Source organism: Thamnophis elegans, chromosome 7 (assembly GCF_009769535.1).
Source record: "Thamnophis elegans isolate rThaEle1 chromosome 7, rThaEle1.pri, whole genome shotgun sequence".
NCBI classification, from domain to species: Eukaryota; Metazoa; Chordata; class Lepidosauria; order Squamata; family Colubridae; genus Thamnophis; species Thamnophis elegans.
In genome coordinates this window covers 11,238,670-11,264,867 of record NC_045547.1, presented here as the reverse complement: position 1 = coordinate 11,264,867, position 26,198 = coordinate 11,238,670, and the positions used below count along the sequence as shown (strand labels likewise).

General features: G+C 39.6%; 1 protein-coding gene across 11 annotated transcripts in view; it reads left to right on the top strand.

The window, feature by feature from the left end:
• The window catches only part of PLEKHA5 (pleckstrin homology domain containing A5), a 219,095-nt gene that overhangs the window by 85,852 nt on the left and 107,045 nt on the right, over positions 1-26,198 (top strand). The window contains exon 1 of one of the 11 annotated variants that reach the window (XM_032220564.1): positions 836-972. The exons of the other annotated variants lie outside the window; for them this stretch is intronic. Within the exon in view, the coding sequence (XP_032076455.1) occupies positions 953-972 (20 nt within the window). The 5' untranslated portion in view covers positions 836-952. Of the gene's footprint in view, positions 1-835; positions 973-26,198 lie in introns of those variants that run through there. 11 annotated transcript variants of the gene reach the window in all.

The window sequence follows — 26,198 nt, the reverse complement described above, 5'->3', positions numbered from 1 at the left end:
CTATCAGAATAATAAAAGAGCGGACATTTCCAGTCGAATAGAAAATGAAGTCCGCCCTTTTTTTCCATAACATAAACCCTTGGCACGGTTATTTAATCAGCTCTATCTACCGTTTCATCCCCCCATTTCAGAGAGGTGAGATGGTAGTTCATCTTTTCAATCCTTTTCCACCTTGGTTAATCCCACAGAACCGATAGATTATGCATGCATCTTTTCCAAAAAAGGTAAAGACGTCGAATCCTTTCTACAAGGAGATTTTGTCTGGATCTCTATTTTTATATGCGTGAAGATAAGATCTATCAAGTGCGGCAAATGCGATCCATAGTGAGCAAAACAAACATTTCCTAGCCCTACGGAGCTTTTCAATTTTAAGAAGATTCCCATTCATTAAAAAATAATCCGGTTTGGCTTCTGTGGCAGGAAGAGCACCAAGACTTTAAAAACAAAAAAAATCTATCTTCTGTTTCCTCGGAGAAACAAAAAAACTCATCTTTATAGCTGTAAAAGCATGTGACTTAAATTGCTATGCTGATGGTATTAGATAGCAATTAGACTTTCTCTGAGTGAACTGGCAGCCTAAACCCCCTTTCTAAAAAAAAATGGGGGGAGTTAAATAAAAGAACTTGCTATTGTGAAACATCATGTATTTCTTGCTTTTGATGTGAGGTGTGTGTGTGTGTCTGGGGGGGGGGGTATTTGCATGTATTCATAAACCCTCTGTTGCACAACCCCTGCTCTAAGTGAGAGAAGAGTGCTTGTGATTCTGTTTCTGAAGCAGTGTGTGACATCACTCCAGTATCGGTTTTCCCACAAAGCTTGCAACTCTCACAGCCAAGATGCTTTTCCTTACAGCTCAGGTTGTTCACAGCTCACTGGAGAGCAGCTTGAAGGCTAAAAGAGTTCTTGCCTTGTAGCTTTCCCTGTGTTGCTTTCTTTAAGGCACTGGTGAAGGATGGATTATTCTGAAGGCTGGTAAGCTATCGCATATTCTCTTTAACCCCCAATAAAGCTCCTTCTTTATTTCCTTACATAAGCCGAGCCGTGTTTTAAACATCTAGTTGTATAAAATTGTCTCAGTTTTTACATTAAATAAGAGGAAAGAGCTTCCCTTGATTTCTTCTTTAGCTTTACTTTAAACGGTTTGCTGCTCTGATTCCTTCTTTAGCTGTAGTTTCTTGTTTGTGGGTCGGGTTTCTCATAGGTGCAAGGATTGTATTGCAAAAACAACAACAACATTGCTGTGTGGTTGAAAAAATCGTCGGGATAAATCTAGAGGGTGAATGCTGATGAATTAGATCAACATTGAAGTAGCTTAAGCGAAAGCAGTTTTAGAAATAGTACTTACTATGTGTTTCGTGTGTAGTAGTTACCATCTGGCCATTTCTTCCCATCCAGATTTGGTAGACAGTATTATAACAACCACAGGAATTAGAAATTGTTAAGTTTGACACTTTGTATAGATTGCCAAGCTAGTATGCTACCATTGAAGTAGCAAAACAGAAATGGCAATAACCTTGGAAGGAAACTGCCTTGTTTCTATTACAAAGATAATGAAAGAACAACATTTATTCTAGAGATTTTCCTGAAGACAATTTGGTCATTGTTCAGAGGGAGGGCAGGGAAATAATGACAGTATGTGACATCCATTACTAATAAATATATAGAATTGATATAAAGGTAGAATCTGAACACTGTTTGAAAGATCTTTAATTGTCTCTTATTCACCAAATGCATATTTTTTTTACCGCAGTTATTTCAGAGGCTGTTGTTTAAATGGTTTAGTATTTTCAGTGAGGCTTAATCCCCAACCACACTTTTAAAAAAGTATGTGTCTGTTGATTGATTTCCTAAATTTTTTTGTTTTTGATTGATAGTTGTAGCATCCTTTTAGCTGACAGTTCTGGTAGCCTTTCTTCTAGAAATTCTAACATTTGTATAAAAATGTTTGGAGATGATTATACTAACAAAACAGCATGTGGTATTTGAAACTGAATGTATGCTTCTATTTTAACAAATTTAGCAGGTATTTGAGCTCCTATCCCGTGATTTATAAACAGACCCTCTGTTTACTCAAATGATCAAACGTATCACTTCTTGGAATGAAAAACCTTTACAGTGAAACAGTTTTTAATTGTATCGCCAGAGCAGTTGGGCATACAAAATCTTTCCATGCCAAAATTGTTTTTGTGATGATAGCATTATTTTAATAGCTTTAATTTAATGTGTTGACTTTTTTTTACCATTCAGGATGTCAGCATGCGTTACAATAAGGATAAATACATTTTCTTTCTACATCTTATTCAACTTGTTGCAATTCCTATGGCAGACAAGCTGATAATCCAACAAATGATACCATGGCAAGGGGAATTCAATCGTGGCTTGAATTCATAGTTTGATTAGGTCAATTTTATACTATGATATTAGCTTGGTTTCAGAACAGAATCGTTCCTTAGTGACTATTCTTTGATTCATTTTGTATTAAGGATTTAGAATTGCAAATTTTTGTGTAGTCTTTGTTCTTTAAAATAGTTGAAAATGCTCATTGGTAATGTATGGGGGCTTCTTCCTAAAAATCACATTCCTTGGAATATATTAAAATGTTCTTGTTTTCATGTTTAGCATTATACTTACATAGACTTAATATTTCTCAAAACTTCTCCAATACTGTTGGTGTCATAATCATTGAAAGCATTTTCATTCCATTTTATCTTAATTGGTTCCATGAAATAGTGGACATCTGCTGTGGTGAAAAATGAAAACAAACACAGGGCATTATTTATTCTTGAGTCTCTCTCCATATCATCACTGAAGGAAGTGTAGCCCTCCAGATGTTACTGAACCACAATTCCCAGGGGACTTAAGTCGGCCTATCCAGTGAAGGGAGACGGATGCTGAGAATGATAAATTTAGCAACTTCTGAAGAGTCAGAAAGGGTCCTGCCCCTGTTCCCCATTCCCCCCACCTTTGGCAGTTCTATATCAGTCTAATACAACTTTAGCAGTAGCTTAGCTAAAATGGGAAAGTATGTGATACTAGATGGAGATAAATGAGATAGAGAGATGCTATTATAGTACCAAGTTCTTGTCCAGGGCTATAGCCACATTGTTAAATTATTGTATAAAACACTAGAGAAGCATTTACCTCCACGGAAATTGTGAATGTTGGTTTTGTTTTTAATATGTTGTCTTTGTCTCATTTTCCCCCTTTCCCTTGTCTTTTGTGAGCCGCCCGGAGTCCTCCGGGAGTGGGCGGCATACAAGACAAATAAATAAATAAATAAATAACTATTCAAGAGAAGAACAGTGTGATTAAAAAGTGAGATAAATTGATGAATTTTCTAGAAACCTATCTTCCAAATTCTTGTGGTGAATCTATGTATGGACTTACTCCTGGGATTTGTTTATCCAGGTATTACATGAATGCATCATGGCTTTAGCATAGTACTCCTTGGTTTTCTAATAAAGACAAGGGTATTGTGTATTGGAAAGAGCTTCATGGCTTTTTCCATGGTTCTCCTGCACATCATAGTTATAGGAATGCTTTTTTCATATTTATTTTATTTTTATTTTTGCCACATGTGAACTTAGAGCAGGAAAGATGCTTCTAGAAGCTACTAATTGCTGTACATCTCTAGAAATGTCTGGAGTATCTTGTATTCTCCCATTCTCGCACCTGAGGGTAGAACAAGAAGCAATGGGTGGAAACTAATCAAGGAGAGAAGCAACTTAGAACTAAGGAGAAATTTCCTGACAGAACAATTAGTCAATGGAACAACTTGCCTCCAGAAGTTGTGAATGCCCCAACACTGGAAGTCTTTAAGAAGATGTTGGATAGCCATTTGTCTGAGACGGTATAGGGTTTCCTGCCTAGGCAGGGGGTTGGATTAGAAGACCAACAAGGTCCCTTCCAACTGTGCTATTGTATTGTATCTTTTTTTAAGATCAGTTAAGTGTAGCTACATGATGATACCAAGATTGAATTTGAATGAATCCCGAGTTGGTGCTGATAATGTGATTACATTTCTTTGGCATATTTTAGGATGCTACAAAGGGAACTTATTAGACACACACACACACACACACACACACACACACACACACACACACACACAGAGAGAGAGAGAGAGAGAGAGAGAGAGAGAGATTGTGATTATTCTTCTCTCATTCTTCTTTGATACATCTTACTAGTCCCACATACAAAGGTTTTGAACATTCTTCATCTTTTTACATAAGTTGGTTGTTTATGGTTTTGATCAGTAATATATATGCTCTCTCAATTTTGGACTAAGCTTGATCTTACGTCTATCCTTTTGTCCCCAGTGACTTTGTTTTTAATTAAATCTTTCACCCATATTCACAATTTGGAGTGTAACATTTCAAAGCAGGGTTCCTACATCATTATGTATACTGATAATGTTGGTTTTCCCCCCCATGACAGCATATGCTTCAAATGTCTTTTCTATTTTAGCAGTGTCCGTGTCCATCCGTGTCCCCCCCCAAAAAAAAGTGGTTCCTCTCAAGACTTCAGGATTGAGATTCTGTCTTTCTCCCAGTTTAATCTTCTTTCGAAGCTTTTAAAAGCATGTAACAAATGTCTTCTTGGCAATCTTGTGAAGTAGATTTGACTGATAGTTGCTAGTGTTATCCACAAGCTTTGTTAATGATTATTTTATTATCCACTAGAAAGGAATGGCTTATATTGATCCCAGCTAGGAGAATAGGTTGCTAGGAGAATTTTTTTCTGTGTATTTTTCCCCCCATAAAGTAAACGTTGTTGCCCGTGATCTTCATACAGATCATTCATTTTTGTTATAACTTAAACCTACGTAGATAATGTGGCTTTACTAACCAACAGTTACTGTGACCTTAGTATTAAACAAGGTCTGATAATTTACTTTCCTGCAAGTTAGCAGTTTTAATTCTTCATCTCTCTTCATCTCTCACTGGGACAAGAGTGATTGTTGTCCATCATTTATCACCTGAAGGTGAGACCACAGCAATGCGAAGAAAAATTAGTTGGATTGAAACACCTTTGCTATAAATGGTGCTTAGCTGAGAGAAAAATTGGAACTTTGCAAGCTACTTGTTAATTCCAAGAACAGCTACAGTTTACATTGTCACTAAAACTACAAGTAGGATTAAAGTAATGATACAAATTTTAGTCTGAAAGACCTCTGCATGATCAAATTAAAAAAAAAAATGAACTGCATGAAAAAAGCAGGCATGACAGACCAAATATGATCCTTGCTAAAAAAAACGATTCAACTTTATTCAGCTCAAACTGAATCAAAATGGTAATTTTACCTTTGCTTTTTTTATATAATACCTCTTTCTGTGCTCTTTAGTCTACATAACTAACTACAGGTAATTCTTGTTGACAATAACAATGGTAATGAAAAAGTAACTTTGGGACCACTCCTTATGTTTACAACCTTTGCAGGTCTATAAAGCAAAAAAAAAAAGTTGAATAAGATCATAATAGTAATGGTTTACTTAGCAACTGTGTTACTTAACAATGGAGTTGTTGGTCCCAATTGTCACTAAACGTGGACTGCCTGTACACCTTTTATTGAAAAACTCTAGGCTTTAGATTTGAGTTGACTTTAGTTTTGAGTTGCGAAGACTTTTCTGGGTTTTATTTTATTTTTTAAGATTCAAGGAGCTCTGTGGTTCAGATTCCTGAATCCGGTTCCACCACGGAGGACAAAATCACGCTCGACGAAAGCGCGCATTTGACGTCATCACAGCGCGACGAAAACATCGCGCTGTGATCGAAAAATGTAAAAATAAAGCGAAAACCTTACCCTAACCCCCCCAAACCTAACCCTAAACCTAACCCTAACCCTTAACCTAACCCTAAATCTAACCCTAAACCTAACCGTTAACGTAACGCTAAACCTAACGCTAACCCTTAACCTAACGCTAAATGTAACCCTAACGCTCTAAACCTAACCCTAACCCTTAACCTAACCCTAACCCTAAACCTAACCCTTACCTTTATGTGAATCGGCTTGCTTTAATTTTAATTTTATTTCAATTTTTTTCGTCGCGCTGTGATGACGTCACATGCGTGCTTTCGTCGAGCGCGATTTTGTCCTCCGCGGTTTTGACGGGTCACGCCTGAATCCTGGGATGGAAGCTATAATGTAGTTACTGAGCTGGTCTAGTCCCTAAAGATTAAAGTGGTCCTTTTTGTCCCCTGTGTAGGCAAAGCTGTGTTTAGAGTTGTTACTTAGGAATTAGGTTATGGTTGAAGGAGAATCCGTCTTAAGCTTTAACACTTTCATATGGAAGCTCAGATCAGCCCTTTGTGTCTGCTCTCTTCCAAAAACTTCAGAATAAAAACCATACCATCATCTTCCATTAAGTCCGCTAGATGATAGTTGGTGGCTGTGTCAAGATGGGAAAGGCCGTCAGAAAGAGATCAACAAAGGCATAGGTGGCGCAGTGGTTAAATGCAGCACTGCAGGCTACTGCTAGATCAGCAGTTCAGCGGTTCAAATCTCACCGGCTCAGGGTTGACTCAGCCTTCCATCCTTCCGAGGTGGGTAAAATGAGGACCCAGATTGTTGGGGGCAATATGCTGACTCTCTGTAAACCACTTAGAGAGGGCTGAAAGCCCTATGAAGCGGTATATAAGTCTACTGCTATTGCTATTGCTATTGCATAGCTTCCTTGCTCAAGCATTGTGTGCTTCAAATACCAATAGATGAGGTGACCGTTGCCCAGTTCTCATTAATTTTCATGCAATTTATTTTGAGAAATAAGTCTCGATAGTATTGAGCATTGGAAGAACATGTGAGTTTGGACTGCCCTGTTATTATTTTTGTAGTTGAGAAACCACTTGTACCGATTTCAAGATGGTTAACTGCCAAACATTCTTGGTACTTCTTCTGTTAAGATTGACGCCCCCTTGTCTGGTGTGGGAATTAAAAAAAGGAGAACCAGGGTGGTTTTGATACAAAAACTGCTGACATAAGTCAGTGTTCTCAACCACACATACTTTCCCTTTCACATAAACTTGCAAAATATTAAGTAAGGAATGAGCAGAAGCATTTGGGAAATTATGAATACTTTACAAAGCATTGTTTGTTAAAGACAACAATCAATCTCATAACTAGGAGAGAAGCAGCTTCAACAAATGAGGAATCTTCTATGAGATTTATCTTAGATCTGAAAGAAGCTTAAATGAAGTGTAGAAGTCTAGAATGTTTCTTGTAATGTTTGAATATGTAAAGGTAAAAGTAAAGATTCCCCTCGCACATATGTGCTAGTCGTTCCCAGGGTGCGATGCTCATCTCCCTTTCAAAGCCGAGAAGCCAGCTCTGTTCAAAGACATCTCCGTAGTCATGTGGAAACGCTGAAGGCGCATGAAATGCTGTTACCTTCCCACCAAAGATGATCCCTATTTTTCTACCTGCCATTTTTACGTGCTTTTGAACTGCTAGGTTGGTAGAAGCTGGGACAAGTAACGGGAGCTTCATTACGCGGTGCTAGGGATTCTAACCGCAGAACTGCCGATCTTTCTGATCAACAAGCTCAGCGTCTTAGCCACTGAATATGTATTAAAGTGATGTAAAAAACATTTATTGCTGGCTAAACAAAATAATACATTTTTTTTTGTCTAAAACCATTGTTCTACCGTTGAATAGAATGGTAGGGTCTATATTCCAAATAACAGTCAGGGCTCAAAGAAAAACAGTTTGATTTAATGTATATTTAACAAACATTATTTATAGCCAGTATATTTACATGCTAGGGAATTAATAATTTGCCCTGTCAAAATGAAAAAATACATATCGTGGGCAGCATTTGGAAGGTGTTGGGATTTTTGCCATCTTGTTCTATGAATAGATTTAGATTTTCAGTATCAAAGAGCAAAACCATTTGTGACTCTAAGAGGTTTAAAATGATAGTATTTTTTTTCTAAAGTGACTGTTTTAGAAATTTTTGTAGGCGAATTATGTATGTGATCAGTGGGCATATGTGTGTGTGACTTAATCAAGTGGTAAAGAAAAAATGAGTAATGCAACATATGGTTAGATGAAATTAATTTGAAGCGTTACATGCAAATGACTCAGAAGTTGGAATTCAGACCAGGAAAAAATTCCAGCAAAAAATATACTAGTATTCCGTTTCTGGCTTTGATTGTTTTTCTAAATGTAATTTGGCCAGTTTGCTCTAGTGGTTAAGGCACCAAGCCAGAAAGCAGAAGAGCATGATTTCAAGTCCTGCCTTAGCCATGAAAGTCAGCTGGATGACTTTGGGCCAGTCACTCTCTCTCAGTGCAATCAACCTCACGGGGGGCTGTTGCTGTGGGGAAAAGGGCAAGATTGGGGGCAGATTCAGCTAGGAAAAATCTTGTTATGTACGGAAGTTGCTAAGAGTTGATGCCAACTTGATGGCACATAATCAACTTACTATATTGGGTCTCAGTTTGGTAAATAAATAGTATGCATGTTCTAGTTACATTTGTACAGATCAGTGGTGGGTTCTGGATCCCATTGCAACCGGTACGCTGCAACGGGGCCAGGCGTCCACCATGTGTACACGTGCAGCCCATGCGCAGCATGCGCATGAGTACTTACTGCCTGTGATGTTCCAGCTGCTCGGCAAAGCATCGCACAGGAGCCGCACGCTCTAAGCGTGAAAGCCCCAATTGGCTCAAATGCAGGTAAGGGGGGGGGGGGGGGCGGGCAAGTGGGTGGGCCCTCCGGAACACTGTACCGGAACGGTACTTAGTGTTCCCAGCAGGTGCCGGTACTCCCGTACTGGGGCGTACCGGTTATATCCCACCACTGGTACAGATGTAGGGATTCATACCTATGTGAAATATTAAACCATAGTAGAGCTAAGACACTTACTTCAGATACCCAAAAGGAAACAAAATGTTGTGATTTTATTACCTTACATTATTGGTGCAAACAATAGAGAAATTTCTTTCTCTTTCATCTGAGGGGGAAATAATTTTTGAGTTAATGTATTGTTGTTTTCCATTTTTTGCCAGAGGACTAAGCTTCTTGTATTTCATTTCAGTCGGCAAAGTCTCAGTAGTATTTAGCGCGAAAACCTGGTTATATATTTTATCAATTGAAACAAACCTAATGCTAGGCTTTCGGTTGAAAGATTCCATAAAAATGAACAATAGCACGTTCCCTAAATTCTTTCTAAAATGAAGCTTTTACTTAGCTTTCTCTGACAAATGTATAATTTGAAATAGCCAAATACATTAGAGTGATTCCAGGCCATTTGCAGTGCATTTTCTCTATAATCAATGTTTCTCAACCTTGGCAATGTGAATTTGAATGGACTTCAACTCCCAGAATTCCCTAGCCAGCATGGGAGTTGAAGTTCACACATCTGGAAGTTGAAGTCCACACATCTGGGAATTGAACTCCACAATTCTGGGACTATGGTTCTATATTAACAATGCTATTTATACTTTTAGATACCCCTTAGATATGAAGGTGGAAATAAAGAAAAGAATTTTCTTTAGAAAAATCATAATTTATAGTAATATGGACGATTCACATGAAACCCATATGTGTTTCTATTACTCTTTCTACAGAAACAATGTGTTATGTGAGAAGCATAATATCTCCTTTGGTGAAAGCTGATATAAGAATCATTTAATTTGATTGGACAAATGATATATATATATATAATCACATATAACATTTCTATCCTGTTGACCAAGGGTGGGTTCTGGGAGTCACTATTGCCAATTTGCTTGTGGGCGTGCCGCGTGCGCTTTGCGCGATCATGCGCAATACAATAAAAAATGTTTTGCACATGTGCAGAAGCAAAAAACAAGATGGCAGCTCAGAGAACTAGTTCGGGGGTGAGCAGTCCTAGGTTGCTGCTGGTTCCAGTGACCCAGGCCACCAAACCACTACCGGTTCTACCTGGTACCTACCACTGGTGTTGACTCATCCCATCTAAATGCCTCTCATTAGCTAGTTTCCTGCTATGGAAACATATAGATAGCTCCTTTTCTACATTTTAAAGACATTCAGGAAAAGGCTCATCTGTACTGATATGCAAATCAGCCATGTATGCCCATAAATTAAAAGATTTCTAAATCATGTTTTCTTCTTTAAATATTGACATCAATAACAGATTCTTGAGATATTTCAAAATACTGTATAGCCAATATTTGCACACACCCTGTGTATGCTTGTGTATGTACATTGTATCAAGAATATAAAGTATGCAATTAATTTAGATTTTAAAAATATGAAGAATGTAATAAGTAGACATGAAGACACTACTTCTATGTCTCTTTGAGTATCATTACTACTCTTGTTCCTTTCTAGAATGCCCTATCTGGAATAATACGAATATTCTAATTTAAAATGTCTTACTCTGATCCACCCATGTTTGCTTACTTAAGTCTTAAAACATCCAGTTTAATATGTTTCATATCTATAGAAGTATTTCATTAATTCCTCATACAGTTTTAAGCTTTGTTTTAGATTTTACAAAGCCATAGACTCAGATGGGAATATCAGTGAATAGAAAAGTTTCAGTAAAGGCAAAAGGACAAAAAAAGATGTACATCATATAATTTGGATAATAAAACAAATGTTTAAAAAAAACACTTTTCTTTTATTGTCCTTTTATTGTACTGATCTGTTGTGGCCCAGCAGGAGCCATTGGAACTGTCACCAGACTCTGACAGCAAGGGGCCCTACGAGTCAGCTCTGGAGGATGTGGAGGACCCTTGACAGGGTTCCGACTCCGAGCAGGGCGCAGAGAGGCTGGTTGGCCACCAGGAGGTGCCTGAGCCTTGGACCAGTGGGGAGGAGACAAGGGAGAGTGATCCGGACGCCAACAGTGAGTTGTTCCTGGATGCCCGGCACTGAGGAGCTAATAGGCGTCAGGAACAGTTGCGCAAGTACAGGAGGTAATTGCACTCAGCTGGTGGTCATTAGGCTCCTCTCCAGCCTATAATAAGGACTACTTGTGCACACGCCCATCTTGTAGAAGTTAACGCAGGAACTAATGTTGGAGAACAGAATTGTGAGCTTGTCAGGCTGGATTGCTGCCAAGATTTATCTGTGTTGGATTGCTGCCACGGCTTATCTGTGCCGGTTTGCTGTCAAGGACCTGTCTGTCTGTTAATAAATTCTGGAAAGTATCTTTGACTCGGAGTGTATTGGTGTGGGAAGAGGGGGGGTCAGAACACTGATCATACCAAAATATAGATGATTTCAAGGCTAAAGGATGCCAGAATACAAGACTTAACTTCTGATAAACCTTTTGGGGGACGGCGGAGGGTGGAATCTCAAAATAGGAAATGAGACAAGGATCTATTTAAGAAGTTTTCTCAAAGAGAAATCCAAGTTAGAATTTAGGAGAAGTTGACTGACAGTGAGAACAATTAATCAGTGGAACGGCTTAACTCCAGAAGTTGTGGGTTTTTAAGAAGAGATTGGACAGCTATCTGTCCAGAATGACATATGTCTCCTGATTAACAACTGGTTATGCTTCACTTAACAGTTGTGTCAAGAAAGGTTGCAAAAAGGGGACAAAACTTAACAATTGTCTCAATTAGCAACAGAAATTTGGGGGTCAGTTGTAATCGTCAGTCAAGGACTTCCTGTACAAATAGAGAGAAGTATCCTAGTGTAGGGATGTGCCTGTCCTCTTGTGTCGTTATTCTCTTGTCCAGGCGAACTGTGAAATTCAGATGTACTCTATGGCCCACTGTTGCTAGCGCATAATCTGATCAGTGCTAACGTCACCCAGTTGTCTTTTCCTTTCACTGTATTATGGCAAAGCACTGAACTTTCTGAAATTATGCCTGGCCATAGTAATGGACTAGATTAGGGCAAGTAAACCAGAGATGGTATTCTACCGGTTTGGACCGGTTCACCAGAACCAGTAGTGGAAATCGCAGGTGGCCCCGCCCATCCGCCCGAGTCTCTACAGCATCCCGTTTAGGCAATTTTTTTTCACCAAAAGCGCATGTGCACGCTCAGATTTGCAAATACCACCCCTGAAGTTAACTAAATTTCATTTCAGATGAAGACAGAGGTGCTGATAAAACATCTGCATAGAGAAATGAGAGTCAGCCTAGGATACAGATTTGGGTCTGAGAGTGCTTGCAGATCAATTGATGCTGGAGGGATTAGGGGCCTCTGTGGAACAACTACCATAATCTTAGGTTAATTAGAGATAGACTTGCAACAGTATTCGGTACCCTGGTAATTATTGCAATGTGGTATGTTATGTATGAGGCTCCCCTTGAAGACAGTGCTGCAATTTCAATTAGTGCAAACCACTATGGGACTAGGTGAGATAAACTCTTCATGGTGGTTATTTTTGATCTTTGCTGATTCCTAGTTTGTTTATAGTCCCTGTTGAAGGGGCTGAAGTTCTCCTATAAAATCTTTCACAACTTTGAACCATAAAAGCTGAGCTTCTTGGATTGGATTGGATTTATTCAACTTGTATGCCGCCCTATTCCCAAAGGGACTCAGGGCGGCTGAACAAAAGCCAAGGGGAGGGGAACAGATACAAAAAAGTAAGACAAAAACAAGACAACAATACAAACAATTTAAAAAACACAACAAGCACAACCAATTCGAGTAGGGGTGGAACTCAGCAACCCCAGGCCTGCTGGGGTTCTTCTTATATATTCCTACTCATACTTAATCCTAACATTATCTTCAGAGGATTTGCTCTACATACCCTCCCATGCAGAGGTGGTATTCTACTAGTTCAGCCCAGATTGCCCGAACTAGTAGTGGAAATCGCGGGTGGCTCCGCCTACCTGCGCCCAGCTCTATGGCATTCCATTTAGGGCATATATTTTTTTGCCAAAAAAAACACATGCGCGAAAAGATCTGTGCATGTGCAGAGGTGGCGAGCGCCCACATTTGCGAACCGGTAGGGAAGGTAAGTGTATACCACACCTGTTTCCATGCTGGGACACAGTAGTTGGCTCTCTAGGACATTTTCAGTGGTTCCCCCAATACATTTCCAAGAGACATCCAAGGTCAAGCAATCACAAATAGCTGTCTTAAGTTTGGGAATAAATTACAACGAAGGGGCCCCAACTTATTAAGCATTATAGAAGCTATAAAGCAATACAATGTTGCCGTCACACAAAATTCCATCTGGCTACCACCCGGGGGAGGGCCTTCTCTGTAGCAGCTCCGGCCCTTTGGAATGAACTCCCCGCGGAAATTCGGACCCTCACCTCTCTCCAGGCCTTCCGGAAAGCCGTTAAAACTTGGCTGTTCCGGCAGGCCTGGGGTTGATGAGTTCCCCTCCCCTCTCGACTGGTATGGCTGCGTGACTTTTGTGTATTTTAATTATGTGTACTGTTGTTTATGTTCCCTCTCCCCCCTGAGTTGTTCGCCGCCCTGAGTCCCTCCTGGAGAAGGGCAGCATACAAATAAACCAAATAAAATACAATACAAAAAATTCAATGGGTTATATTTATTAACGAAAATATAGAACTATCTATGGAACTGTCAAGGCCAAGAACAATTCTGTGCATGAATGCTGTATGCATAATTTCTGTTAAAAAAAAACACCAAAAAACTGTTGGGTTAGCTTCCAAGCTTGGCAAAACCTGAGCTCGTCAGATAGACTCTCTGATTTTGTTGGAATTTTAGGAGCAACTTTGCCAGTTTTCCAAACTGAATAAGCTCAAGTGACCATAATAAGAATTCCACGGTTTTTTTTCCCCAAGTTAAAATTAATTTCCACTGCAGGTTAAGAGTGAAAAAGATATTTTGTGAAAGCAGCAATGCGGAATGCAAATGCAAAGCATCATTAAATCTTTTAGTGAGTTTGCCGCTTTCTTAAGATCAAAGTGGGAAATAGATAGCTGTTTGTTTATTGATCTCATTTGTTGTTGTTTTTTCTCCATAGAAAATCAGGTAAGCTAGAAAAGATTTGACTGCCGACTCTTTTGAATATTCCTTCCCTCCCTTCTGAAGGAAAGGAAAAGGCACCAAATTGATTGATTTCAATAAAGTTCAATTGTATTAATACTCCTTTTTATGGATCTTCTGATTGCCCCTGTTGGCATGCTTACCCTTCATTATCATACATTTCCTCACAAAGTCAAGTAGCCATGTAAATACAAGACTAGCTAAAATGTATTCTATGTCATCTTCCTTGCATTCCCAAATAGAGTGAAGAGAGTGAGATGAAATAATATGTCCAGGAGAACAAAATGGTTGCTAACGGATACAATTCCTGTCAGCACTCCTCTATTGAATAATTAGGAAAGAAAACCACGAGACTCCATTGATAGAAATCAAGTGTACTTTTACTAATTATAAATGATTAGAAGCGTAGCAAAGCGAAGACTGATTATTTAGGCGCGAAAGCGAATGATATATAGAATAACCCATTCCCCACCCCTTGGCATCCCAGATACAGTCCAATCATAATTCTCCCAAGTGTCTGGTGTGAGAGAACTTTGAAAGGCATCACCAAGATGGAATGTCGGTGCCGTTGGCCTTGGCGGGAAACCTCCTCCGCATGCGCAGTAAGACAGGCAGCAGAACTCCAGAATCTTCCTCCAGCACAATTAGCAATCCCCTCCCAAATACCATGCCCCCCCCTCCCCGTTTCAATGGCAGCCGAAGCAGCAGCAAAGCAGAGGCTGACAATTCCTAGTTAGGGCTGAGGGAGAATGAAAGAATGAAATAGGGCCATTAAATCCATCCATCCATCCATCCATCTATCTAAAAACAGCTGTGTGTATGTATGTTCCAGCATAACTCTGGAACACCTCAAGCAATTTCAACCAAACTTGGTACACAGATGACTTACTCTCTGGAGAAAAATATTGGGGTAGGGCGGGTAAGACACCCCTAACACCCCTCGTGGTGTGTGTTCTGTTAAGATACAGCCTGCCATACTGCCTACTGGCTTCTACTGTACAGCGTAGTCGAGTTGCCATGGTAATGCTTTCACAGTACTCCACAAGGAAGCTTTCTCTGGTAAGGGGGAAAATCCAACATTGGAAATTACATTTGGTCCAGACATTTTCCCCTTATAAATAAATACCCGGGCAACACACACAACATTTTATGAAGGCTAATACCTTCATAAAAATATGGGATGTGACTGAAACATAAAACTAAATCAGATTCGGCTTATAGTAACCATTGGAAATAATAAAAGCTTAGGAATATTGGGTTGACATTTTGAAATTCACTGATCCACGTAGACTTTCACAGAGCATTAAATTTTTATTACATTTCTATTTTGTAGTGTTGGAGGCTAATATGAGATCTGTCACATGAGTGATAACACATATTTCTCTTGTTTCACAGATATCAGTTTGAAGGTTAGCACTAGACCAAAGGCCCCCCACCCCAGTCTGTGGGTATGCCAGAAACTCGGCCACACGAACAAGCAAAATCCCATCTGTGGGATACAGGCAGCACACAAAACCATCCCCGCCCCCAATCCACATAAAAACCTCTCCACAGAACCGATCCCTGGTACCCAAAACCTTGGAGGCCGCTGCTCTTGTCAGTGTCGTTGTTATGTGGAACAATATGTGTGAAAAGCTACACAGTACCTTTTAATTGATTGATTAACTCAGCAGTGCAGAATTAATTGGAAGTTCTCAAGAGCTTGATGTAAAGTATTTGCACGGATGAATTGGTGCACAAAATATTTTGTTAAGAACGAAGGGGGAAAAAAGCCACTAGTTGATTAAATGGATCTGTTTCCAGTATGTTAAAATCTATATCCATATGTGAATTAGCTACAAGATGTTAGGTGATATCTTGCAAAATAACTGTCTCTTAGTTTCCACCCCACCCCCACCCCCCCATCAGCAGCTGTTTTGCAAATCTGTATGGGATAAAGAATGTTTGGGAAAAAAATACTTACCTGGCAGGGGAGAAACCATAATCATTGTGGTAGATTACTCCAAATATAAATGTGCAGTTAAATGTACAACCACTTGCTGGTTTCTGCATCACTTAGAGAGCTCATTTTTGTGAGCAGACAAGGGCTTGTTCAGGTAGCATTCTTAACCTTCTACAATACGTTGTATGTAACAATTCTTCACTTAACAGGTTTTTAGTTATAAAATGTACACATAAAGCTCTTTCTTACCGTAGCTTCAGGCTATAAAGGATTGCCCGATTAAAGTGGCCTTGTATTACTCTTGAAATATATCTGAAAAGAAACAATTTGTAGATGCTCTAGAGGAAACTAACTCCAGAGTTAGAGGATAATAACTGAAAGTGCTTAGCTCTCATCAGCTAGCCATACCTTTACTGGGATTTGAACCTGGGCTGTTTTTACATGTTAGGCAGTTGTATTAGCCATTAAGCCACAAGCTTTCCTCCCTTATCAGCTGAACCAAGGAAACAAGTAAGTGTTATGTCAAGCCACCTGGGAAGCAGTATGCTCCCTCCCATATTTGGGCATACCAAGTGCTTTGACATAACACACACACACACACACACACACATCTTTTGTGAATAAAATAGTATAGATTTTCACTTAAGCTGAGAATATGCGACCAGTGATTAACATTTTGTTATTGATATAGGATGGATTAGGGGATGGAAAGATGATTAGGGGACTGGAGACTAAAACATATGAAGAACAGTTTCAGGAACTGGGTATGTCTAGTTTAATGAAAAGAAGGATTAGGGGAGACATGAATAGCAGTCTTCCAATATCTCAGGGGTTGCCACAAAGAAGAGGGAGTCAAACTATTCTCCAAGGCACTTGAGGACAGAACAAGAAGCAATGGGTGGAAACTAATCAAGGAGAGAAGCAACTTAGAACTGAGGAGAAATTTCCTGACAGTTAGAACGATTAATCAGTGGAACAGCTTGCCTCCAGAAGTTGTGAATGCCCCAACACTGGAAGTCTTTAAGAAGATGTTGAACAGCCATTTGTCTGAAACGCTATAGGGTTTCCTGCCTATGCAGGGGGTTGGACTAAAAGATCTCCAAGGTCCCTTCCAACTCTGCTATTGTATTGTATTGTATTCATTAGTTTTAATATTAATATTTTCAAGTAATATGAAGGGGTGCAGTGGCTCAGTGGTTAGAGATGCTGAGCTTGTCAGCTGACAGCCCAAGTTTGAGACCCAATCACTGTGCAACAGGGTGAGCTCCCGTTACTTGCCCCAGCTCCTGCTCACCTAGCAGTTTGAAAGCATGCAAATGGGAGTAGATAAATAGGTACCACTTTGGTGGGAAGGTAACACAGTTCTGTGTGCCTCAGCATATATTCACACTGCCTTTGGATAACACTGTGTTGTCTTTGGATAACACTGCATCCCTCAGGTAAGAAAGGAGATAAGCACTGCCTCCTAGAATCGGACACAACTGGACCTTTAATTTGCAAACTGTTATTTCTATCAAACATCTATTAAAGGGACATAACAATGCATTTCATTTCCCTTTATGGAACTTGGAAAGTTACACTGCTTTTATTTCACTGATTGATTGCATTATATTGTCTGTAATATATTTTATCTTTTCGGTGCTACTTGGGCTGTGAGAGCGACAGTGATAATTCTGAAATCACTTCTTTCCCAGGTATAAAAATAAGAAAGGAACTAACATTAGTTTTAACTAATAAAATCTATAATTATTGTCATATAATTTGTGAACTCTTTTATATGTGAGACAACACACCCATAATATGGCCCACACAGGGGTTTTTTTTCCATGACTTTTCCAAATTTCTGAAGAGATTTTATTGTGTGGTGTCCCCTTCCCCCCCAAAAAAATGTGCAGCTGTCCTTACATTTTGATGGAAGTCGGTAGAAAAATAGCTTAAAAACGGAGAAATTATATTTTTCTGTGTGCGTTTGGAATTATTATTTTAAGCATTGCTTAAAAATTCTGAACTCAACCTGTGGTTTATGGAGATAGTTTATGTCCCTCCTGTTGTCATTTAAATTAGGGTCGCTGACACTTTTATTCCTTGTGCTCTACCCAGGGCAAAGGAATTACTTCATATTCTTTCAGTGAAATGATTTGTATAAGCCATGTATTCCCTCTCACAAGCTTACATCAATTATCATCCCATTGTCTCTGCTGAAATATGACCATGTGTATGCCAGCCAAAGAAAGAGCGGGGAGGAATGTTAGGCGTATAAATGGAAATGTTTCTAATCCACTAACTAGCAGAAATTATAAACCGTAATAAAAACTAGTAATGCTGTTGCTTTGTTTACTACCGTGTTTTCCCGAAAATAAGACAGGGTCATATTTTCTTTTGAAACCCACCCACCCCCAAAATAAGCACTTGGCCTTATTTTCAATGAGGTCTTATTATTTTTGAGGTGCAGGAGGAGGTGAACATGATCACCTCATGGCTCCTGCTGTGTTGCAATATTTTGGGGGGAGGGCTTATTTTAGCGCATGCGCTCAAATTATCCAGGAAGGTCTTATTTTCATGGAAACGGAGTAGCAGATGAGAATACTAAGAATTGTGGAAGGCCAAATGGATCACTAGAATGTTTGCTGCCGTGTGCTCTTCTGCTAAATGCCGATTGTAAAACCCATGATAATTTGAAATAATTTGTGCCCCCAATGAGAACTCAGGGTTGATTTGTTTGATAGTCCATGTATTTCTTGGCTATCTACCGTATTCTTCACAGTCTTCTTCAACACCAAAGTTCAAAAGCATAAATCATCTTCTCATCGCGCTTCTTCAAAGTCCAACCTTCGCTTCCATAGAATGTCAAAGAGAAAAATCATGGTCTGCAGGATTCTGGCCTTTGCAGATACTGTAGAGGCACATCACAATTTCTGAATATCTTTTCCGAGGTCTTGATTGCTACTCTACTGGGTGTTAGTTTGTAGTTTATTTCTTGACTGGTTTTTCTGGTTGATCCTAAAAGGCAGAAGCTATCCACCACTTTAATGCTTTCATTTTCAATTTTAAGACTGGTTGTTATTCCTATTCTCATGAACATGATCTTCATTATATTTAATCTTAGTCACATTGTGTTCACTGTGTCTCATGACTTTCATTAATATAGATTGCAGATTATTTCCATCTTCCACTTTCATAACAATGTGATTTTCATAGAGCAGGTTTTGTATGTTTCTTCCTGCATTTTGAAAGCCATACTCATCATTTTCCAGTTCCGCTTCCATCAATGTACATTCAGAATATACATTGAATAAATGCTATTTTTGTTGACCAAGCTATTTCACCGTCTGTGCTTCCTGACTTGTGTATAAGCCTACTATATTTTACTTGTTTGGGCATGGTATGTTATGTGAACATGGCAGTTGCATTTTATTAACCTCTTTAGAGTGTTTAGTAGATCATGGGAACATAGCCTAAATGTTGCAGAAAGTATTTGTCTTCTTTACTTTGAAAATATTTTGATGGATTAAAAAGGACCGAAAAGCACAATCTTCCATAGTATCCTCAGAAACTGTAATGTTTCTTTCAGAACACCGTATGTTGAGATTCCTTAAGAGACACACAATAGTAGTTTTTGACATGTACATTTTTAAAAGATTCCCCTTCTTCAAATACTACCTTATGCATTGGTATTGATGTTGATAGACCTCTCTCGTTCTGCTTTACTCCTGCTGAACATATTGTTCGATATTTAAAATATAGTCACGAGAATATCGTGCAAGTTGGCCAAGAAGTTTAACTATGCAACTAGCTGGGAATTCTTAAAACATGCCTGATGTATTGAGACTGTCCTAAATCTATGTGCTTCCATAATCACTTCCATAATCTTAATGATCTCTAAAGTCACTTCCATAATCTTAATGATCTCTAAAGTCACTTCCATAATCTTAATGATCTCTAAAGATTCAGTACTTTAGTGCATCCTCTGGACATAAATCAAAAGGAACCAGTAAGTTTATGTGTGTGTGTGCGTGCATGTGCGCGTGCGTGCACGCGTGCGCGCACACACACACACACACACACACACACACACACACACACACACACACTGTAGCTATACCAGTGGTGGGATTCAATTCTTTTTTACTACCGGTTCTGTGGGTGTGGCTTTGTGGGTGTGGTGTGGCTTGGTTGGTGTGACAGGGTAAGGATACTGCAAAATCCCCATTTCCTCCCGATCAGCTGGGACTCGGGAGGCAAAGAATAGATGGGGATGGGGCCAGTCACAGGTGGTATTTACCAGTTCTCCAAACTACTCAAAATTTCCACTACCGGTTCTCCAGAACCGGTCAGAACCTGCTGAATACCACCTCTGAGCTATACCCAAGTGTTGAAAATTGATTGACGGTAGCTAGTTTTATACGTTGTATTTCTCCTGAGCTACAGAGTAATGCTGCAAATGTTGAGAGAGCTCAAAATCTGAAATGTTCTTTAACTTACATCTTTTTGTAAGTTATTAACCATTGTGTAATATATGTCTCCATATGGTCCTTGTGTCTCATTTTTTGTTTTCTCTTTTAAAGACATTGTTTTTCTCTTCAGCTTTCTTAGCTGTCTAAATGAAAGCTTACTATTTCTGCGCTGAAACCTGATAATAGAAGATTTTCATAAGCCACAGGTGGGGGATGCTGCCTTCCATCTGGTTACTATTATGTTGTTATGTGCTTTCCGATTAGAATCTTGAGTAAAAGTTGCAGCTTCATATCTATTGTGGATAAACAGATGTAGCAAACTCATTTGGTGTAATACTAATAGTTTTACTAAATCACTATCTTTTTACGTGGTACTCAGCACCTTTATCCTTGCCTTTGCTGAGTCCAAATTGAGGGTTTTGAATATTCACAGTGAATGTAATGTATAGTTTTCTGGTCTGAGAACTTGGATTTCTATGTCAGCAAACGATTTAGGAATTCCAAGGCAGGCTAAATCCATTTTATAATTTGCCTGCAGTATACTGTTGTTAAGCTACCTTAAACCTTGTCTTTCAGAGTTTTAAATTTACTGGGAAATCTCTCAACAGACCTGTCCCTTGAGTAAATAACCCAACCTAAATCAGTGGTGAATTACTACCTCCATTGATGAAATGTCTTATCCAGATCTTATCCAGAGTGTGCATCAAGCTGTGGGAGCAGGAAAGATTATTAATGCGGATTTCAAATCCTGATGCTTAAAGCTAAAATCACTACCTGGGTGTGAGAATTCAATGACTTTGAAGTTTGTCGTAATGCTCTTTTATTGCCCAAGAAATATTCTGATTATGGAGCCTGATAGTCATCTGTGTTTCAGAAAAGCTTTTTCCATTTTCCTTTTTCAAACAGATGTAATTGAGGAAAAAGTTCACATCTTCAGATAATATGAACAATCCTGAAGTGACATTTCAGGGGGAATATTAAGCTTGTACAGCTGCAGATTTCATATAGATATAAATATGCTTATTACATTTTCCCAGAGTATTTTAGTAATTTTCTCAATGCATCATGTATCTTTGATGTTCATGTATCTCTCTGCAAAGAAGAATTAGTGCAGAGAACAAAAATAGCAAAGAAATATTCCCTACACACACACACACACACACACACACACACACACTCAAACACACATATACACACACATAAACACACACACTCTTTTTCAAAACATTTGTAAATGTAAGAAATGTACATTTGCCCATTTCCTAATATATCTGTAAATACAGTGAAATCAGTGTCTTCATTTTGGCTGAATGATCCTCGACTTACAACAAGTTCATTTACTGACCATTCAAAGTTACAATGGCACTGAAGAAAAATGACATTTCTAATCTGAGACTACTTAAGGGCAGTGCAGACTATATACATGCAGTCCTTGATTTACGGTCAAAATTGGGGCCAGAAATTCTATTGCTAAGTAAAGCAGTTGTTAAGTAAGCAGCCACAGCCAATTTTACAACCTTCCTTTCCCACAATTGTTAGGCGAATCACTGCAGTTAAGTGAATAATACGCTGTTATTAGGCAAATCCAGGTTCTCTCCTTGATTTTGTTAATTAGGAGACATCTTGGAAAATCACACATAACCCCAGGACTCTGCAATAGCAATAGCAATTGCACTTAGACTTATATACCGCTTCATAGGGCTTTCAGCCCTCTCTAAGCGGTTTACAGAGTCAGCATATCGCCCCCAACAATCTGGGTCCTCATTTTACCCACCTGGAAAGGATGGAAGGCTGAGTCAACACTGAGCCAGTGAGATTTGATCTGCCGAACTGCAACTAACAGTCAGCTGAAGTAGCCTGCAGTGCTGCACTCTAACCACTGCGCCACCTCAGCTCTTATCATAAATACCTGCAGGTTATCAAGAGTGTGAATTTTAATCACCTGACTGTGGGGATGCTGAGGCAGACCTAAGTGCAAGGCTCAGTGGGAGGTCATTTTTCTCAGTGCCATTGTAGCTTCGAACAATTGCTAAATAAATGGTCATAAGTTCTGAGAATATCCATTAGGACAAGGGTGTCAAACAATTGAGGGCACATCAGGATTCTGTTTGAGCTTGGGGGGCCTGGGTGGGCATGGCCAGCTCAACATCACTTGTGTCAGGGGCGCCTGAGGTGGCCCGAGCACTCTGCCAGCAAAAACAGGCTCCCTAGCTTCGTTTTTAGCTGCGGTGGCCTCTTGCAACCCTCTGCCAGCGAAAATGGACCTTGCAAGTGGGGCCCACAGCCCTCGCAAGCTCCGTTATCAGCTGCGATACCCTCCTGCAACCCTCTGCCATCGAAAATGGACCTTGGGAGGCCTACACAAAGCCCTCGCGAGGTCCATTTTCGCCGACAGAAACGCTGCTAGGCGGTCCTTCGCTGTTTCCAAGGTGACCCTGCAGGGCCAGATCTAAGCACCTCGTGGACGGATCTGGTCCCCGGGCCTTGATTTTGACACCCTTACATTAGGAGATGAAGCAGATGGAAAGATGAAGAATAAGGGGGGGGGGTCAAAAGAGCTTCCCAGAAAAGCCCCATCCTAACATTCTTACTCACAAATGAAGGTCAAGGAATATGGTGCCAGGTTCTAAAACTGTGTTCCCTAACACCCTGTCCATTGCAATAAAACCTTTACACTTGGAATTTGTGAGAACCTTGCTTTCTACATTATGAACTTGCGTAAGAAGCTTGACAGGAATATAGCACAACCAGTTCTGAATCTCTGCGTGTGAATTGGATAGCCATATATATGTAATCTATTTATATGTATTTATATAATAAATACATAAACATATTCACCTGCCCAAACCAGCCCAGAACATTCCATCAGAGATGGCACAGTGTCTGGGCATGTAAATCCAAGAACTTGGGTTTATGTTGTTTTGCCAAACAGACACCAATTTGACAGCTATCTGTGTAGATGTAGATATGCTGGTCTGTGACCTTAATAAAGATTTGATTTGATGTACCGTGTTTCCCCAAAAATAAGACAGGGTCTTATTTTTTTAACCCCCAAAATAAGCTCTCGGCCTTATTTTCCGGGAGGGCTTATTATTTTTGAGGTGCAGGAGGCGGCGAGTGTGGTCACCTCATGGCTGCTGCTGCGTTGCAATATTTTCAGGGAGAGCTTATTTTAGCGCATGCGCTCAAAAGCCCAATTGGCCTTATTATCCGGGGAGGTCTTATTTTCAGGGAAACAGGGTAGCTACAGAAATGTTGGGTTCCAACCTCTTGTGTAAAATGCAATATTGAGTCCTCGGTTTCCTAACTAAAAAAAAAAAAATGCTGTTAAGAAGATTTAAGATGCAAGCTGTCGGTTGATTTCTGGTGCTGGTATATCTCAGCCAGCTGTGCCCACTTCTGAAGCCTTCGCTGATGGAGAGAGCTACTTACATATTGATTTGAGGAAGAATGGCCCTGCATGGCAATGAAGGTTTGTGGATTTCTGGATCGTAGACATTTTAGGCTGGCTGCTGCCAAATACCATTACATTGACATTAAAAAATAAAAATAGAATAAAACATACCTCTGCTTTCATCTGTCTCCGGGGCTTTTTAATTCTGCATGATGAAGATAACACGAGTTTGTTAAAGCAAATCTATTTTGCTCCGAGAAGAAACAGCAAGTAGGTTACGTACTGACAGCTTTCACATAATTAAAAGGATATAAAGAAACAAGAGAATAAAATGTTTACTACCCAAAGGAGGGCAATTAATGCCGGTTTTAAATTCCAGACAGGTAGATTTAATTAACCTGCAAGAAAACCTACAGGAATTCTAGGCTGTGGAAAAGATGAGATGATCAGGTTGCTATACAGCCGTCAAACAAAAAATTTGCCCAGCAGAGCTTTTCAAGTATTATTTTTCCTGGGAAGCTTCAGGGAAATCTTTAACATTAATGTCATCTAAGAGATAGAGTTGCAGAGTTGACATAACATAAATGCATTCAAACTAAATGAGGAGTGGTAATTGCTAATCAGTGAAACAATAGCCTCAATAGTTGTTTAGTCTCCCCCCCCTCTCCATTCATTAGAGGCACCAATTAAGCTTTCGAGGGTCCATAACCCAAGTATCTTAATACTGGTTTACCTAATACTCAACATAGGTCTGATTTCACGTGCAAATCTTTAATGTTTATCTCCAAGTCTTGGAGATAAGTATACCCATCCATATGCATGCTTACTGTTACAACATACTCTCCGATTAGTTATGGGCAGTGATTCCTTTCTGCAAGTTGGCAAAGTACAGGTTGCTTTCTCGGATGGGCAGCGTTGTGTACAGCTTTTAGGCAATCACTGTTTCACCCGTTTGGCTAGGGTGACATTTATCCCACTATGCAAAAGCTTTGCAAGTTCACAATAGGCCTTGGAAGATGGCTGCATTATGAAATCAACTCCGGCAGCTTGCAGTAAACAATAAAAAATAAAACACAGGGGGAAGATCTTGCGGTGGAGAACTTAGTTATTATTTATACTTCTGCTACTCATAAGGATGGAAGATACAAGACAAAGTTTAATTTTTTATTAAACTATATATAGTTTAATAAAATATATAATATGTGAGTGTGTGTGTGTACACACACAGAGAGAGTGAGAGAGAGAGAGAGAGAGAGAGAGAGAGAGGGGTGGGATTCCAAATCTTTTCCTACGAGTTCTAGGAGAGCGTGCTTCGCGTGCGTGCGCAGCACTCAAAGACCACCCTCGGTGTCAGCACTGGTGAGCTGAGCTGTTGTTTAGCTCAGCTGAGGCGCAACAATCCTCTCTGCTGCGTGAATCCGCTGAGCTAAAAAACAAGGGAATATAGGACAGGCAACGGCAGGGGTGGGAGGGCGGGGCCAACCAGAGGCGGTATTTGCCGGTTCTCTGAACTACTCAAAATTTCTACTATTGGTCCAAACCGGCTGAAAACCACCTCTTGATAGACGGACGGACGGACGGACGGACGGACGGACGGAAGGAAGGAAGGAAGGAGAGAGCGGGCAGAGAGATTGATTTTATTTTAGTTTACTTGAATGTATCTTCTATGCGCCTCGTTCTCTCAATCTTAAAATATGCCTGGATATGTTTGAATATGCTTTTTATTTTGTTTTGTTTCAAGTGTTATCAGATGCTAATGTTCCCTATATAGGAATTTCACCACCAGTTATCACTATCGTTTTGGCAGAATATTCTGTATATTGAAGGTTGTTGCATCACTGAAGCTTTGCCTTTTCATGTCCTCCCCTCCCCCCTGTTTGCAAACTTTGAGAAGTTTTAAATAAGCATAACAGCAGGCATAAGGAGAATGGGTGTTTACTACAAGGCATTTGGCCCTTACCAGAAGAACTAAATGTTATAAAAAGTAGTTAAATGATAAACAATTAATTGGTGATTTACAGAATTTTTTTTGATAAGAGAAGGAAACCTTATATGGACTTTTTGATGAAAGAATTAAAATACAGTAAATGATGGGTTTGAGGATTTAAAAAGATGTAGATAAAATGAGGAGCCCTCCCACAGGTGGGGGGGGCGCTTGTGCAGGTAGGTGCGCGATAGTGCGCACAAACGCACACCTTTAGAAAAAGAAAACTGAGAATTCATTTGAGACTCCTACATTCTCATAATAACTACAGTAGATCTTTGGATCTTTCCCCAGTATACATGGGCTATATCTTATCAATTTTTTCTCCTTTGTCTTCTGAAGATTATATGCACGCATAAGTTGATTATCTTCTGCCGTTCGTGACATGACATGACATAGTTCAAAAAGAATCTGAGAAACTTTAGAAAAATAATCACTCAACAGCATAATTACAATAACCCCTCTGCCCAAGGAGCAGCCAAAAAGAAGAAGGAGAAGGGATAGACACATATTTC